At 42.0% G+C, this 17,286-nt stretch overlaps 2 protein-coding genes across 2 annotated transcripts in view; both read left to right on the top strand.

Moving 5' to 3' along the window:
- The first annotated feature begins 401 nt into the window (after nucleotides 1–401).
- LOC145860014 (rabphilin-3A) lies at nucleotides 402–6,477 on the top strand. The gene is made up of 6 exons (XM_082959754.1): nucleotides 402–512; nucleotides 1,059–1,115; nucleotides 3,789–3,937; nucleotides 4,085–4,166; nucleotides 4,303–4,399; nucleotides 4,600–6,477. Exons 1-6 carry the CDS (start codon nucleotides 402–404, stop codon nucleotides 4,734–4,736), a joined length of 633 nt encoding a protein of 210 aa, XP_082815880.1. The 3' UTR covers nucleotides 4,737–6,477.
- A 7,138-nt stretch (nucleotides 6,478–13,615) lies between these two features.
- pla2g3 (phospholipase A2 group III) overlaps nucleotides 13,616–17,286 on the top strand; it is a 6,624-nt gene continuing 2,953 nt past the window's right edge. The window contains exons 1-4 of the mRNA XM_045692470.2: nucleotides 13,616–14,934; nucleotides 15,889–16,021; nucleotides 16,200–16,334; nucleotides 16,443–17,286. The exon at nucleotides 16,443–17,286 is cut by the window's right edge and continues 667 nt beyond it. Of these exons, the coding sequence (XP_045548426.2) occupies nucleotides 14,313–14,934; nucleotides 15,889–16,021; nucleotides 16,200–16,334; nucleotides 16,443–17,286 (1,734 nt within the window). The 5' untranslated portion in view covers nucleotides 13,616–14,312. The remainder of the gene's footprint in view (nucleotides 14,935–15,888; nucleotides 16,022–16,199; nucleotides 16,335–16,442) is intronic.

Here is a 17,286-nt window from a genome sequence, read left to right as displayed (position 1 = left end):
TCCTGGGGTTCGATCCCAGGCTGTGTCACAACCGGCCGTGACCAGGAGTCCCATAGGGTGGCGCACAATTGGCCCAGCGTTGTCTGGGTTAGGAGAGGGTTTGGCCGGGGGGGCTTTACTTGGCTCATCATGCTCTAGTGACTCCTTGTGGAGGGCCGGGCGCCTGCAAGCTGTCGTCAGTTGAACAGTGTTTCCTCCGACACATTGGTGCAGCTGGTTTCTGGGTTAAGTGAGCAGGTGTTAAGAAGCATGACTCGACTTTCGCCTCTCCCAAGCCCGTTGCAGCGATGCGACAAGATCGCAATTGGATATCACGAAATTGGGGAGAAAAAGGGGGTAAAATTACAAAATAATAAGAGATTAAAACTCCTCTTCCTGCTTCCAGGCTGTCGGTAAGTGATATGGACAAGTTTGGACACAATGAGTTCATAGGAGAGACGCGTGTTGCTCTGAAGAAACTCAAAGCCAACCAGATGAAGAACTACAGTGTGTGTCTAGAGAGGGTGGTCCAGGTAGGAACTACAACAGTGTGTGTCTAGAGAGGGTGGTCCAGGTAGGAACTACAACAGTGTGTGTCTAGAGAGGGTGGTCCAGGTAGGAACTACAACAGTGTGTGTCTAGAGAGGGTGGTCCAGGTAGGAACTACAACAGTGTGTGTCTAGAGAGGGTGGTCCAGGTAGGAACTACAACAGTGTGTGTCTAGAGAGGGTGGTCCAGGTAGGAACTACAACAGTGTGTGTCTAGAGAGGGTGGTCCAGGTAGGAACTACAACAGTGTGTGTCTAGAGAGGGTGGTCCAGGTAGGAACTACAACAGTGTGTGTCTAGAGAGGGTGGTCCAGGTAGGAACTACAACAGTGTGTGTCTAGAGAGGGTGGTCCAGGTAGGAACTACAACACTGTGTATCTAGAGAGGGTGGTCCAGGTAGGAACTACAACAGTGTGTGTCCATGAGTGCATGCATGTCTGGAGACGGTTGTCTAACCACTTGTGCATTGGGGATCCAACTGTTAATAATACTGATAGAAGTGATCTCACCCCCATGCTCCCTCCTGTCCCAGGTGAAGAAGGCAGGCACAGGAGGCTCAGCCCGGGGCATGGCTCTCTACGAGGAGGAGGTAAGACTCACCTGAGACAGGATTCACACCTGACACAGTACTCAGGGTTTACACTTGACATTCATACCTAAGATTTACACCTGAATGCATAGTCACTTTACCCCTACCTACATGTACAGTCGTGTCCAAACATTTTGAGTATTACACAAATGTTAATTTTCACAAAGTCTGCTGCCTCAGTTTGTATGATGGCAATTTGCATATACTCCAGAATGTTATGAAGAGTGATAAGATGAATTGCAATTAATTGCAAAGTCTATCTTTGCCATGCAAATGCACTGAATCCCCAAAAAACATTTCCACTGCATTTCAGCCCTGCCACAAAAGGACCAGCTGACATCATGTCAGTGATTCTCTCGTTAACACAGGTGTGAGTGTTGACGAGGACAAGGCTGGAGATCACTCTGTCATGCTGATTGAGTTCGAATAACAGACTGTAAGCTTCAAAAAGAATCATTGTTCTTCCTCTGTCAATCATGGTTACCTGCAAGGAAACACGTGCCGTCATCATTGCTTTGGACAAAAAGGGCTTCACAGGCAAGGATATTGCTGCCAGTAAGATTGCACCTAAATCAACCATTTATCGGATCATCAAGAACTTCAAGGAGAGCGGTTCAATTGTTGTGAAGAAGGCTTCAGGGCGCCCAAGAAAGTCCAGCAAGCGCCAGGACCGTCTCCTAAAGTTGATTCAGCTGCGGGATTGGGGCACCACCAGTACAGAGCTTCCTCAGGTATGGCAGCAGGCAGGTGTGAGGTCATCTGCACGCACAGTAAGGCGAAGACTTTTGGAGGATGGCCTGGTGTCAAGAAGGGCAGCAAAGAAGCCACTTCTCTCCAGGAAAAACATCAGGGACAGACTGATATTCTGCAAAAGGTACAGGGATTGGACTGCTGAGGACTGGGGTAAAGTCATTTTCTCTGATGAATCCCCTTTCCGATTGTTTGGGGCATCTGGAAAAAAGCTTGTCCGGAGAAGACAAGGTGAGCGCTACCATCAGTCCTGTGTCATGTCAACAGTAAAGCATCCTGAGACCATTCATGTGTGGGGTTGCTTCTCAGCCAAGGGAGTGGGCTCACTCACAATTTTGCCTAAGAACACAGCCATGAATAAAGAATGGTACCAACACATCCTCCGAGAGCAACTTCTCCCAACCATCCAGGAACAGTTTGGTGACGAACAATGCCTTTTCCAGCATGATGGAGCACCTTGACATAAGGCAAAAGTGATAACTAAGTGGCTCGGGGAACAAAACATAGATATTTTGGGTCCATGGCCAGGAAACTCCCCAGACCTCAATCCCATTGAAAACTTGTGGTCAATCCTCAAGAGGCGGGTGGACAAACAAAACCCCACAAATTCTGACCAACTCCAAGAATTGATTATGCAAGAATGGGCTGCCATTCTTGCAGTCAGGATGTGGCCCAGAAGTTAATTGACAGCATGCTAGGGCAGATTGCAGAGGTCTTGAAAAAGAAGGGTCAACACTGCAAATATTGACTCTTTGCATCAACTTCATGTAATTGTCAATAAAAGCCTTTGACACTTATGAAATGCTTGTAATTATACTTCAGTATTCCATAGTAACATCTGACAAAATTATCTAAAGACACTGAAGCAGCAAACTTTGTGAAAATTAAGATTTGTGTCATTCTCAAAACTTTTGGCCACGACTGTACAAATTACCTCGACTAACCTGTATCCCCGCACATTGACTCAGTACCGGTACCCCCTTTTAATAGCCTCATTATTGGTATTTTATTGTGTTACTTTTTTTTAATACATTTTTTACTTTTGTTTATTTAGTAAATATTTTCTTAACTATATTTTCTTAAAACTGCATTGTTGGTTATATAAGGGCTTGTAAGTAAGCATTTCACAGTAAAGTCTACACCTGTTGTATTCGGTGCATGTGACTTTCGGTGCATGTGATTTTGACACTCAGGGTTTACACTTGATGTTCACACCTGACACAGTACTCAGGGTTTACACTTGACATTCACACCTAAGATCTACACCTGACACAGCACTCAGGGTTTACACTTGACATTCACACCTAAGATCTACACCTGACACAGTACTCAGGGTTTACACTTGACGTTCACACCTAAGATAGTAGCTGAATTCTGATGTCATCTGCATGATTTATTTCTTTCCATTCTTGACACCCATGGGAAACTGTTGAGCATGAAAAATCCAGCAGCGTTGCAGTTCTTGACACAAACTGGTGCACCTGGCACCTACTACCATACCCTGTTCAAAGGCACTTAAGTATGTTGTCTTGCCTATTCACCCTCTGAATGGCACACATACACAATCCATGTCTCAATTGTCTCAAGGCTTAAAAATCCTTCTTTAACCTGTCTCCTCCCTTTTATCTATACTGATTGAAGTGGATTTAACAGGCGACATCAATAAGGGATCATAGCTTTCACCTGGATTCACCTGGTCAGTCTATGTCATGGAAATAGTAGGTGTTCTTAATGTTTTGTCCACTCAGTGTACACGACTGACCAGGTGAATACATGACCAGTAGCAGAGAGATTATATCTATACATACTGTACATGACTGTCTTTGATATGTAAATCTCTATGAGGAAATTCTTATGGTAGTGGATGTAAATGCACTTGTAAACCTTTTTGTGTGTGTGTTCATGCCTGCGTGTGTCCTACAGGTAAAGGAGGATGAAGCAGAGGAGAGGGGTCGTATCCTGATCTCTTTAACCTACAGCACCCAGAAGGGTCGTCTGATAGTGGGAGTGGTGCGCTGTGCTCACCTGGCAGCTATGGACTCTAATGGATACTCAGACCCCTTCGTCAAGATGTACATGTTCTAACATACCTCTCAACATGACTGATTATGTTTCTTTTCTCTAATATCTCCTTTTCCTACAGCAGTCAAATATTGTTGGATGGATGAATTGATTGATTGGTTTATTGATTGATTCTTTCCTGTGATTGTGACCTGCAGCTGCCTGAAACCAGACATGGGGAAGAAAGCCAAGAACAAGACCCAGATCAAGAAGAAGACCCTCAACCCAGAGTTCAATGAGGTTAGTGTCCCCTCCATATCTGTCTCTAACAACACAATTTCAGGATCAAGGCCATTGTTTTATTAATACAGAGTCTAATGGCAGTCTGTGTCTATGCACTGAGAAATGGAGTCTGATGGCTGAAGTTGTGTTGCAGGAGTTTAGCTATGAGATCAAACATGGTGAGCTGGCCAAGAAGAGCCTGGATATCTCCGTTTGGGACTATGACATGGGAACATCCAACGATTTCATTGGTGAGTTGGGACTATAACATGGGCACACCCAGCGTTTTTCATTGGTGAGTTGAGAAATCCAACAATTTAATTGGTGAGTTCAGTTGAGATGGCATAATGAATGTACTTGTAGTTACTGATTTTTATATTTAACAAACAATATTGTGCAGTTTTTAAGCCGTCTTCAAAATAATATATTTAAAAACCTTATCTCCCTCCAGGAGGATGCCAGCTGGGCATCACAGCCAAGGGGGAGTGTCTGAAGCACTGGTACGAATGTCTCAAGAACAAAGACAAGAAGATCGAGCGCTGGCACGTCCTCCTAAATGACAACACCGTCAAAGACACAGACGACTGAGAGACGACCTCGTCCTCCTCCTCCCTTGTCTTCCTCCCATTTCCTCCTCCTCCTCCCTCCTAAATAGCGGTTTCTAATTTCCTCTTAAATATAATATTTTGTCTTCCAATTGTTTTTAAATGTATTTCAATTGTAAAGTATTTTTGTCTAATGTTTTTTTTCGTTATGTGTCGGAACCCAGGAAGACAAGCTGTCTCCATTGGCGTCGGCAAATGGGATCCTAATAAAATCACAAACCATAATCTAGGTCTTCCTACTTTCAGTAATGTGAACCTGAATTAGCAGCAAATTAAGGCTCTCACACTTTTTACAAATTCATGCGTCTTGTGCAGACAGAATGCTTATTGGATTCATGTACTTATCAACACAGTGTTTACAGTGAAACAAAAAGAAACTGCAACAGAATATCTCCCGTATTTCAAGCATGCTTTACTGCTTCTGGGGGAAAGGGATCTCTTTCACTTATCTCTAAAACCTGGAAACCGGATTTCAATAAACAGGGTGCTGAAGTATGTTGTTAAACAATGCGTTGTTACACCATCCTTACCTATCTCAGTCTCAACGCACGGAATTCCCCTCCTCTCTTACCATAGACATTATATAGATTACATCATATAGATTGCATCATTGTCTTTGACCCCCACCCTGGATTTTGCTGTACAGTGTTATGACGTGGTCATAATCTGCGTTCAATACTTCAATACTGTGATGTTATGACACAGTCATACAGATGTAGGATCTTAATTGTATCACTCTTTTGTTGCTGATAATTTTTCTGCTATGCAGTAGTGTATTTGAGTTTTAAAATGGCTTATAAAGTTTGTAATTTCCCCTTTGAAATTTCAGACTTGATTTGCTCTAATGGAAAATGTATCAATCTCTACAAAATGTCCATTAATTATAATCCACATAATAATTCACATTTCCTGTTGCTGCAGGATTATTTTCCTGCTGTAGCAAATTGACTCAAATTAAATTCCTACATCTGTAATCTGTTTTTTATACTTCTATACTGTGACTGCTTGGCACTAGTGTTTGTGCTGCCAAAGGATATGATCTTCACTTGTGCTACTGTATGTACAAACAGTTTGTTAAAAGGAGCATGTGTTGGATGTTACGGAACATATGTTGATGTTATTTATGAATGAAGATATTTACATAGTATTAGCTGTTTAGGTTGATAACGTGTCATGTGTTATTGAAGCATTAGCTCATCTAAGAACCATGGGATATCTTAGAAACGTGGAACGCTGATGTTGATCTCTTTTTTCGCTCCCTCTCACTTTCTCTCTCTCACACTTTCTCTCTCTCCCTCTCTCTCACTCGCTCTCTCTCATAGAGCAAAGCGTTACTCCAAGCCTGCTGAAAAAATTATCAGACAATGCTGTAGACATGGGCATATTCCACTGCACTGCATCTTCCTGTGACAGATAACAAATGCACACAAAATACATGCTGAGCGTGAGCCCTGTCTTGGTCATATGACGTGCATTGACCTGTAGTAGGTTTGATTGCTCGAAATTATCAAATGTGAAATGATCTGTGATAGCTTATGTTAAATGATAATGCAAAGTAAAATTAAATATTCAACTTTAAGATGTGTTGATATTTACTTTGAATCAGAATTGTATTTTCAAGTGTAGTATAAAGTTGTGGATGTTTTGTAGATACATATGTACACGTTATGTATTTGCCTTCTGCCACTGTTATCAGTCTTGGGAGAAGCATGCAAATGGTTAATGCACAGTGGTGTAAAGTACTTAAGTAAAAATACTTTAAAGTACAACTTAAGTAGTATTTTGGGGTATCTGTACCTTACTTTACTATGTATATTTTTGACAACTTGTACTTTTACTTCACTACATTCCTAAAGAAAATAGTGTACTTTTTATGCCATCCATTTTCCCTGACACCCAAAAGTACTCGCTCTCTGGTTTGCTTAATATAAGGAATTTTAAATGATTTGTACTTTTACTTTTGATACTTAAGTATATTTTAGCAATTACATTTACTTTTGATACTTAGTATATTTAAAACCAAATACTTTTAGACTTTTACTCAAGTAGTGTTTTACTGGGTGACTTTCACTTTTACTTGAGTCATTTTCTTTTAAGGTAGATTTACTTTTACTCAAGTATGACAATTGGCTACTTTTTCCACCACTGTTAATGCATAGACATTCTTTGAAGTTCGCTCATTGTATAGCAGTGTCTGTGACATGGCAGGACCTTTGTGAGAATCAGCTGAGGTTGTGAATCAGGTGAGGTTTGAGAACCAGTGGCCTGAGTAGACACGCAGTGGGATGCAGGTGGACTTTGGCTCTCTTGATAAACACAGTAGTGAATCTCTTCTCTTTTTCTTTTCCAACTGGTTGAAAGTTCACAGTCCTGTTGGCCTCTGAAGGATTAGCCCGCCTGACTGAATAGACTTGAACTCCACTGTGCAGTATAACACACCTTGACATTCATGGAGACATTGATGGTTTAATAATATTCAATGATATAATGCTGATATTGGTATAATTTAGTTTAAAAATAAATAATTTAGTTAATAGATCGAAATATAAATGGAAATTGTTCTTTCTGGTCAATATTGGAGGACACAATTATAAAACTAGATAGATTTTATGTTTACTTCCTGGAGGAATTTGACTCTGTCATATTCAGAAACACCTCATATTCTGGAAGCTGGCCAAGAGTTTAAAGATAAGCATTTTAATGTTTCATATTTTATGATATCTGATAAGGATAGCAAGTGTAATAATTTTCATTGATCATCCATCCAGTAGAAAACAATTGTGTTCATAAAACTCAGCAAAAAAAGAAACATCCCTTTTTCAAGACTCTTTCAAAGATAATTCGTAAAAATCCAAATAACTTCACAGATCTTCATTGTAAAGGGTTTAAATACTGTTTCCCATGCTTGTTCAATGAACCATAAACAATGAATGAACATGCACCTGTGGAACGGTTGTTAAGACATTAACAGCTTACAGACGGTAGGCAATTAAGATCACAGGTATGAAAACTTAGGACACTAAAGAGGCCTTTCTACTGACTCTGAAAAACACCAAAAGAAAGATGCCCAGGGTCCCTCCTCATCTGTGTGAATGTGCCTTAGGTATGCTGCAAGGAGGCATGAGGACTGCAAATGTGCCCAGGGTAATAAATTGTAATGTCCGTACTGTGAGACGCCTAAGACAGCCCTACAGAGAGACAGGACAGACAGCTGATCGTCCTCGCCGTGGCAGACCACGTGTAACAACACCTACACAGGAACGGGACAGGTACAGGATGGCAACAACAACTGCTTGAGTTACATCAGGAACACACAATCCCTCCATCAGTGCTCCGACAGTCCGGAATAGGCTGAGAGAGGCTGGACTGAGGGCTTGTAGGCCTGTTGTAAGGCAGGTCCTCACCAGACATCACCGGCAACAACGTCACCTATGGGCACAAACCCACCATCGCTGGACCAGACAGGACGTTTATCATTTATCGTCGAAGGAATGAGTGTTACACCGAGGCCTATACTCTGGAGCGGGATCGATTTGGAGGTGGAGGGTCTGTCATGGTCTGGGGCAGTGTGTCACAGCATCATTAGACTGAGCTTGTTGTCATTGCAGGCAATTTCAACGCTGTGCGTTACAGGGAAGACATCCTCCTCCCTCATGTGGTACCCTTCCTGCAGGCTCATCCTGACATGACCCTCCAGCATGACAATGCCACCAGTCATACTGCTCGTTCTGTGCGTGATTTCCTGCAAGACAGGAATGTCAGTGTTCTGCCATGGCCAGCGAAGAGCCCGGATCTCAATCCCATTGAGCACGTCTGGGACCTGTTGGATCGGAGGGTGAGGGCTAGGGCCAGTCCCCCCAGAAATGTCTTGCAGGTGCATTGGTGGAAGAGTGGGGTAACATCTCACAGCAAGAACTGGCAAATCTTATGCGGTCCATGAGGAGGAGATGCACTACAGTACTTAATGCAGCTGGTGGCCACACCAGATACTGACTGTTACTTTTGATTTTGACCCACCCTTTGTTCAGGGACACATTATTCAATTTCTGTAAAATAATTGTTGTGGTTAAATTCCCATGTACCGAATACAAAATACAAGTTAAACGTGTTTCCATCGCATTTTCACCTGTAATGATGGGGGTGCTGAGGAATTATTTGGTCTGGGGGGGGTGGATTTTTCTCCCCGCTCTTCTGACGAGTAATTTTCTCAGCTCATACAGCAGTAATAAAGGCCTAGGGCACAAATTTCGTGGAATATTTACTTTTCAACAACAACAAAAATACATGACTTTTTTTTATTGTGATTTAACAGGGAAGTTTACTTCGATATGATGGTTATTATATCAATATTTGCACATGAAAGTGTTTCCACCAACATTTCTCACATAATTCATTTTACAGACACTACAAGATCACACTTTGTCTAGCATGTTTTGTTTTGTCGACATATGGAAAGTTTACGGACAAATTTTCTGTTTCCATCAGGCCTGTCATGACATTTCTTATCCGACATGTACTTTACTGCAAAGAAAGGTCGGATGGAAACCTGGTTTGTAACCATCCTCAGTTTCTATGAGAATAAAGTTATACCATATAAAAACAAATCGCCACAGCTGTGATGGAAATTGGAAGTTTCGGTGTAATTGTATAAATGCCCACAGATAATTAGTTTGTTCAACATGGTGATGTATTTAGCAAAAAATGGCACTGGAAACACCTTTATGCGCAAATATTGATATAATAACCATCATATCTAAGTAAACTTGGAGTCACTCAATGATATGTGGCTACTATATGTGCATTTTCCCATCGGAGATGTGTTTCTATCATTTTACGTAGAAGCTCTTACCCCGAGTGACTTACAGGAACAATTAGGGTTAAGTGCCTTGCCCAACGACACATTGATAGATTTACTGTACCACCAACTGAATTTTCCTTTGCCTGGAGTAGCCCTGAAGTACCTCCTTATGTGCATTTTACCAGTAGGCATATGAGTCTTCTCATTTGTACCCCCTGTGTATAGGTCCAAGTACCCCCAGGGGTTCTAGTATCCCAGGTTGGGAACCACTGGACAACACAATGAAATGGTTTTGGACAAAAGAGCAAGATACATTTTTTGGGGTCAAAAGGCAGCCAAGCATCGATGATCATGTCACCAGAATAAAACCCTCAATATTTATTGGAAAGTATCATCAAGCTCACCTTGCACTTTTACCACCCTGTGAAGTTCACCATAATTTATTTCATCTGTAGCCTAATAAACTGCATGCTTTCCCAACGAGTCTTAGTGGGAGGACCATACAACACGTCATAGCTGCAATCTGTGCAACCTGGTCTCAGAGCACTTCGTATTATTCTGTATGTAAATCTGAGAAAGTACTTTAGTATGATATGTTACGTTTCGGATGGTATGTATTAAGTTGTGGATGTCCATCATCCATTTCGTATGATATGTTCTAAATGACAATTTGTGTTATATGTTACGAATTTTCAAAACATACACTATATTTTGAATTCTATTTAGGTGGCTAGCTGGCTAATGTTTGCTAGGTTAGGGTTAGGGTTAAGGTTAGGGTTAACCTGTCTGGGCTAGGGGGCAGTATTTTCACGGCTGAATAAAAAACGTACCCGATTTAAACTGGTTACTACTCTTTCCCAGAAATGAGAATATGCATATTATTAGTAGATTTTGATAGAAAACACTCTGAAGTTTCTAAAACTGTTTGAATGGTGTCTGTGAGTATAACAGAACTCATATGGCTGGCAAAAACCTGAGAAAATTCCAAGCAGGAAGTGGCCTGTCTGAGAAATTGTAGTTCTTCTTTCTAGTCCCTTTTGAAACTACAGTATCTCTGGGGTTACGTTGCACTTTCTAAGGCTTCCATTGGCTCTCTAAAGCCTTCAGAAAGCGGATTGAGGCGTCTCCTGTCTCTGGGCAGAGTATACTAGCACAGTTTGTCAGTGGTCTGCCTAGTGACAAAGAGAGATTGGAGATGCGCGGTCCCGCAACCATGCTGTTTTTTATTTTTCTCTTTGAATTAATACACTAAAATATTATCTCTATTTTACGAGAAAAATACCATAAAAAATTGATTTTAAACAGCGCTTGACATGCTTCTAAGTACGGTAAAGGAACATTTAGAATTTTTTTGTCTCGAAATGCGCTCGCGCGTTACCCTTTGGATAGTGACCTGAACGCACGAACAAAACGGAGGTATTTGGATATAACTATGGATTATTTGGAAGTAGCAGTCCTGGGTGTGCATTCTGACGAAGATCAGCAAAGGTAATACCATTTTTCTAATAGTAATTCTGAGTTTAGTGAGCCCCGAAGTTGGCGGGTGTCAAAATAGCTAGCCGTGATGGCTGAGCTATGTACTCAGAATATTGCAAAATGTGCTTTCGCCGAAAAGCTATTTTAAAATCTGACATAGCGATTGCATAAAGGAGTTCTGTATCTATAATTCCTAAAATAATTGTTATGTATTTTGTCAACGTTTATGGTGAGTAATTTAGTAAATTTACCGGAAGTTTTGGATGGGAATGCATGTTCTGAACATCACATGCCAATGTAAAATGCTTTTTTTGGATATAAATATGAACTTGATTGAACAAAACATGCATGTATTGTATAACATAATGTCCTAAGAGTGTCATCTGATGAAGATCATCAAAGGTTAGTGCTTCATTTAGCTGTGTTTTGAGTTTATGTGACATATATGCTAGCTTGGAAAATGGCTGTGTGATTATTTGTGGCTATGTACTATCCTAACATAATCTAATGTTTTGCTTTTGCTGTAAAGCCTTTTTGAAATCGGACAATGTGGTTAGATTAAAGACAGTCTTGTCTTTAAAATGGTGTAAAATAGTCGTATGTTTGAAAAATTGAAATTATTGCATTTTTGAGGTTTTGTATTTCGCGCAACGCTCTTCCACTGGCTGTTGAATAGAGTGGGACGGTGACGTGCCACCTAGCCCATAGAAGTTAAGTTTAGGAGTTAGGTTAAAGGGTTAAAATTAGGGTTAGCTAAAAGGGTTAGGGTTAGCTAAAATGGTTAGGGTTAAGGGAAGGGTTAGCTAAAATGGTTAAGGTTAGGGTTAGCTAAAATCAAATCAAATTTATTTATATAGCCCTTCGTACATCAGCTGATATCTCAAAGTGCTGTACAGAAACCCAGCCTAAAACCCCAAACAGCAAGCAATGCATGTGAAAGAAGCACAGTGGCTAGGAAAAACTCCCTAGGAAAAACTCCCTAGAAAGGCCAAAAACCTAGGAAGAAACCTAGAGAGGAACCAGGCTATGAGGGGTGGCCAGTCCTCTTCTGGCTGTGCAGGGTGGATATTATAACAGACCATGGTCAAGATGTTAAAATGTTCATAAATGACCAGCATGGTCAAATAATAATAATCATAGTAGTTGTCGAGGGTGCAACAAGCACGTTCGGTGAACAGGTCAAGGTTCCATAGAACAGGCAGAACAGTTGAAACTGGAGCAGCAGCACGGCCAGGTGGACTGGGGACAGCAAGGAGTCATCATGCCAGGTAGTCCTGAGGCATGGTCCTAGGGCTCAGGTCCTCCGAGAGAAAGACAGAAAGAGAGAAAGAGAGAATTAGAGAGAGCATATTTAAATTCACACAGGACACCGGATAAGACAAGAGAAATACTCCAGATGTAACAGACTGACCCTAGCCCCACGACACATAAACTACTGCAGCATAAATACTGGAGGCTGAGACAGGAGGGATCAGAAGACACTGTGGCCCCATCCGATGATACCCCCGGACAGGGCCAAACAGGCAGGTTTAGGGTTAAGGGAAGGGTTAGCTAAAACGGTTAAGGTTGGGGTTAGGGTTAGCTAAAAGGGTTAGGATTAAGGGAAGGGTTAGCTAAAAGGGTTAAGGTTAAGGTTAGGGGAATAGTTAGCTAAAAGGGTTAAGGTTAGGGGAATGGTTAGCTAAAAGGGTTAAGGTTAGGGGAATGGTTAGCTAAAAGGGTTAAGGTTGGGGTTAGCTAAAAGGGTTAAGGTTAGGGTTAGGGTTAGCTAAAAGGGTTAGGGGAAGGGTTAGCTAACATGCTAAGTAGTTGCAAACTTGCTGAAAAGTAGTAGGTAGTTGAAAAGCTGTTAATTAGCTAAAATGCTAAAGTTGGCTGTGATGAGATTATGTGACCACCCATCCACCCCGACCAACCACCCTACTTTCATTTTTGCCTAACATGCTGACCACACCACCCTCATTGCTTGAGCGAGTGTTGTAAAATAAATGTACACATACATGTTAATCAATCATTTCATCCAAACTGCTCTCGTGCATCAACGAGTGTCTGCATAGCCAGGCACCAAAATAGAACTTGATTCTATTTCTAAATAGGTTTCCCCTTTTATCTGTGGATTAATTGTTGGAGAAGAGAACACACGATTCTGCGTGACTCAAAATGGGTCAAAATTCTACATAGATCCTGAAAAAAAGGAACGTGCATTTCAGGTAAAATAACAACCCAATGTTTATATCACAGGACAAATTAGCTAGCAAAAGCAAGCTAGCAAAATGTCCATGAGTGTTTCATATGTTTTGACCTGTACCCAAGTTAATATAGTTGGTTCAGAGTTAGTTTTTATATTTCAGCCTGCGTGTCCTGATTGCGTCTGGTGTGGATGGACAAAATAAACATGCGCAATGGCGTGTGTCCGGTCTAGTGAGCTTGTAAGTAACCATCTGTAAGTAACTAAATGTAACATATACTAATTTCGAGTCCCGGATTTACGTTTACTATGTTACGTCTAGTTTATGAGACCAGGCTGCATCGCGTGACTTCAAGTTTACTTCGATATGATGGTTATTAGGTCATAATGGCTTTTATTTGCGCATAAAAGCGTTTCCACCAAAATTTCGTACATAATTAATTTTACCGACACAAAAATATCCACTTCTTCTAGCATAGGCCTATTTTGTCATAATAGCGTAGGCCTATTTTGTCATAATGGCTATTATTTGCGCATGAAAGCGTTTCCACCAACATTTCGTACATAATTAATTTTACCGACACAAAAATATCCACTTCTTCTAGCGTAGGCCTATTTTGTTTTGTCGACATTTGGAAAGTTACCTACATTAGGCCTGTCCTGTTTCCATGAGGTTTCTCCGACATATACTACTTGCACATAAAGCCTGGATGGAAGACTGGTTAGTTACACAAACACACACCACAATCACGTGGTCAAATCAAAGCGCAGAATATTGCGGGCGGGAAAGCCCCTCGTAGCTCAGTTTAAAACCGGCCTGAGGTCCGTCTCTTCTCAGACATCCTCAGACAGTGGAAACTAGTGGTTAGGGCTACTGTTAATTACGTATCAGCTGCAAAGTGAAGGTATTTTAATGCAAGTTCAGGGTGCGGCAACATTTTATTTATATATTTAATCTTACCTCTGAGCATAAGAGAAAGGGAGTGTTTTATAAAACGAGAAATTAAATTGGATTGGGTTCGGTGCTTTTTATTACCAATATTAGTTTATCTATAAAGTACTGAAGGACATTTAAAGTGCTTACATTGGTGCCGAAAATGCACATCAATTCCATTTTATTTTCTGCTGTAATAATGGCAGCAGTGTCACTGATTTTGACCACGGTAGCTGCTGCAGACCCGAGAGATTTCTGTTTCTGGACTAAAGTCACGTTGAACGGTGAGACCCATCTCAGCTTCCTCCGACACCACAGAGAAACTCACCACCCCTCCTCCTCATCCCTCCATCTCTACCACAGTGTGTGGTCGGTGGAGAATAGACTGGTCAACTGCGCAGTGAGTGACGACACGGCCGTTACAGACAGCTACATGTCTGTGTGTCGGGAGAAGAGCACCACAGGAGAGTTCTCTGACCGTCCTTGTGAACGTTTTGATGTCAGTCCGCAGTCTGAACTTGAAAGCCACTGCGCTCCTGTTAGCTCTCCAACGGTCACCCAGAGCGAAGCCGTTGGAGATGCCTCTGAGGAACATACAGAGACAAGCAGTAAGAGGCACGCACGGAGCGTTATTGATGATATAGCGTTCCAGAATCCTCTTGGAGAAGGTGGTGACAGTTCCAGGGATGTGACGCAAGCCCACCGGCGCATAAAACGTGCTTTCATCGTGCCGGGAACGCTTTGGTGCGGCTCAGGGAACAAGGCGGCGACCTATGACGATTTAGGTAGGTGGTCGGTGTTGTATCTGTAACTGTGCTCTAGACTCACATGTGGTCCTTTTGGTAATATTTTCGCATTTGTAATTGTATGGGGTATTAAAGAAGAATGTAATTGTATGGGGTATTAAAGAAGAATGTAATTGTATGGGGTATTAAAGAAGAATGTAATTGATGATGATGATTCATGTACCCATTTATAGGGCTCTATAAAATCCGCGATGCGGAGAACGCAGACAGAATTATGGAATCCAGATATTAAAAAGTAATTCAACCATATTCAAAAATGTATTGTCCTTAGTAGGGAATCAACTAAATTAATTAACACATAAAGCGTCTACCACTTTGTGCAGCCGTTAGCGATGACGTTGGTGGATGGAAATGCTTTCCCAAAAACCTTCTCAATTAAATGTCAACTACAAAGTAGGCTATGCTTACCAGGCAGAATGATGTCCAGTCGGTATTTATTTTGCAATAGAGTGCTTCTATATACATCTGCATTGCTAGCTCTGGGATTTTAGGCTGAGTTTCTGTATAAGCACTTTGTGACAACTGCAGATGTTAAAAGGGCTTTATAAACGATTGATTGCTTGTGTGAGCTACACCGCTAACGTCCTCTTGCTATGCGTGCACCGGAATTCAAGGTTAGTTACATTTATTTGTATTTATTTTTAGACCTGAAAAGTGGTCTCCTGATGTGGTTTAAGCATTAGAACATCAAATTGAGTTGTGTTTCAGTTTAAAAAAGTGTAATTTCAGAGCGAAAACCTTAAAAAACAGGGTGAAACAGAAATCTGGAAAAATAAAACGGAATTTGGGGAAAAAATCTACGGAATCAGATAAAAAATGTAATATATTTTATAGGGCCCTACATTAGTAATGCCTCTCTTTTGCGTCACAATGTATCAAATAGGCCTAACTTGGTCTCTTGTTGTTGCTGAACCTCTCCTGCGCGTCTACCAGGTGTGTTTGCGGAGACAGACAGTTGCTGCAGGGAGCATGACCAATGTCAGGACACCATCCTGTCGTTCGAGACCAACTATGGCGTTTTCAACAAAAACATTTTCACTCTGTCCCACTGCCACTGTGATAACAGGTAGGCTGCCTGTCACAAACTAACTCTGTCTATGTGACTGTGACTCTCATGAGGAAGCTTCTGCCTTTCTCTTAACATTATACATTACTGATTCAGTTCCGGCTAACCTCTGTGCCGTGTTGTATTAATGTTGTGTTTAGGTTGCATTAACATTGTATTAACATTGTGTTGTGTATAGGTTTCGCCGGTGTTTGCTGGGGGCTGAGGACAGTATTTCAGACACAGTGGGACACGTCTTCTTCAACCTGCTGAAGATGCACTGCTTTGAGTTCTCCCACAGACTACAGTGCTCTCAGAGGAACTGGTTTGGCATGTGAGTGACGATCCCTCCCTCACTTATGTTTGTTCATGAAGTGTTTAATGTAACATGCAATGTAAAATGGAGTAGAGGCTGGTCCCGCCTCATTCCTCTCTGTGACAGGTGTCAACAGTATGAGATGTCTCTGTATGCTGTGGTCCATCCTCCCACCTTCTACAACTCCACCCAGCCAGACCCTGACTTAGAGGAGGATGACATGGCTGACAATACCACCACTACCATCTCTACCCAGCCAGACCCTGACTTAGAGGAGGATGACATGGCTGACAATACCACCACTACCATCTCTACCCAGCCAGACCCTGACTTAGAGGAGGATGACATGGCTGACAATACCACCACTACCATCTCTACCCAGCCAGACCCTGACTTAGAGGAGGATGACATGGCTGACAATACCACCACTACCATCTCTACCCAGCCAGACCCTGACTTAGAGGAGGATGACATGGCTGACAATACCACCACTACCATCTCTACCCAGCCAGACCCTGACTTAGAGGAGGATGACATGGCTGACAATACCACCACTACCATCTCTACCCAGCCAGACCCTGACTTACAGGAGGATGACATGGCTGACAATACCACCACTACCATCTCTACCCAGCCAGACCCTGACTTACAGGAGGATGACATGGCTGACAATACCACCACTACCATCTCTACCCAGCCAGACCCTGACTTAGAGGAGGATGACATGGCTGACAATACCACCACTACCATCTCTACCCAGCCAGACCCTGACTTAGAGGAGGATGACATGGCTGACAATACCACCACTACCATCTCTACCCAGCCAGACCCTGACTTAGAGGAGGATGACATGGCTGACAATACCACCACTACCATCTCTACCCAGCCAGACCCTGACTTAGAGGAGGATGACATGGCTGACAATACCACCACTACCACCTCCACCTCTTTCTCTTCCACCTCCTCCTCC

The sequence above is a fragment of the Salmo salar genome, chromosome 13, assembly GCF_965601325.2.
Source record: "Salmo salar chromosome 13, fSalSal1, whole genome shotgun sequence".
In the NCBI taxonomy this organism is placed as follows: Eukaryota; Metazoa; Chordata; class Actinopteri; order Salmoniformes; family Salmonidae; genus Salmo; species Salmo salar.
This window is presented reverse-complemented; position numbering and strand designations above follow the sequence as displayed.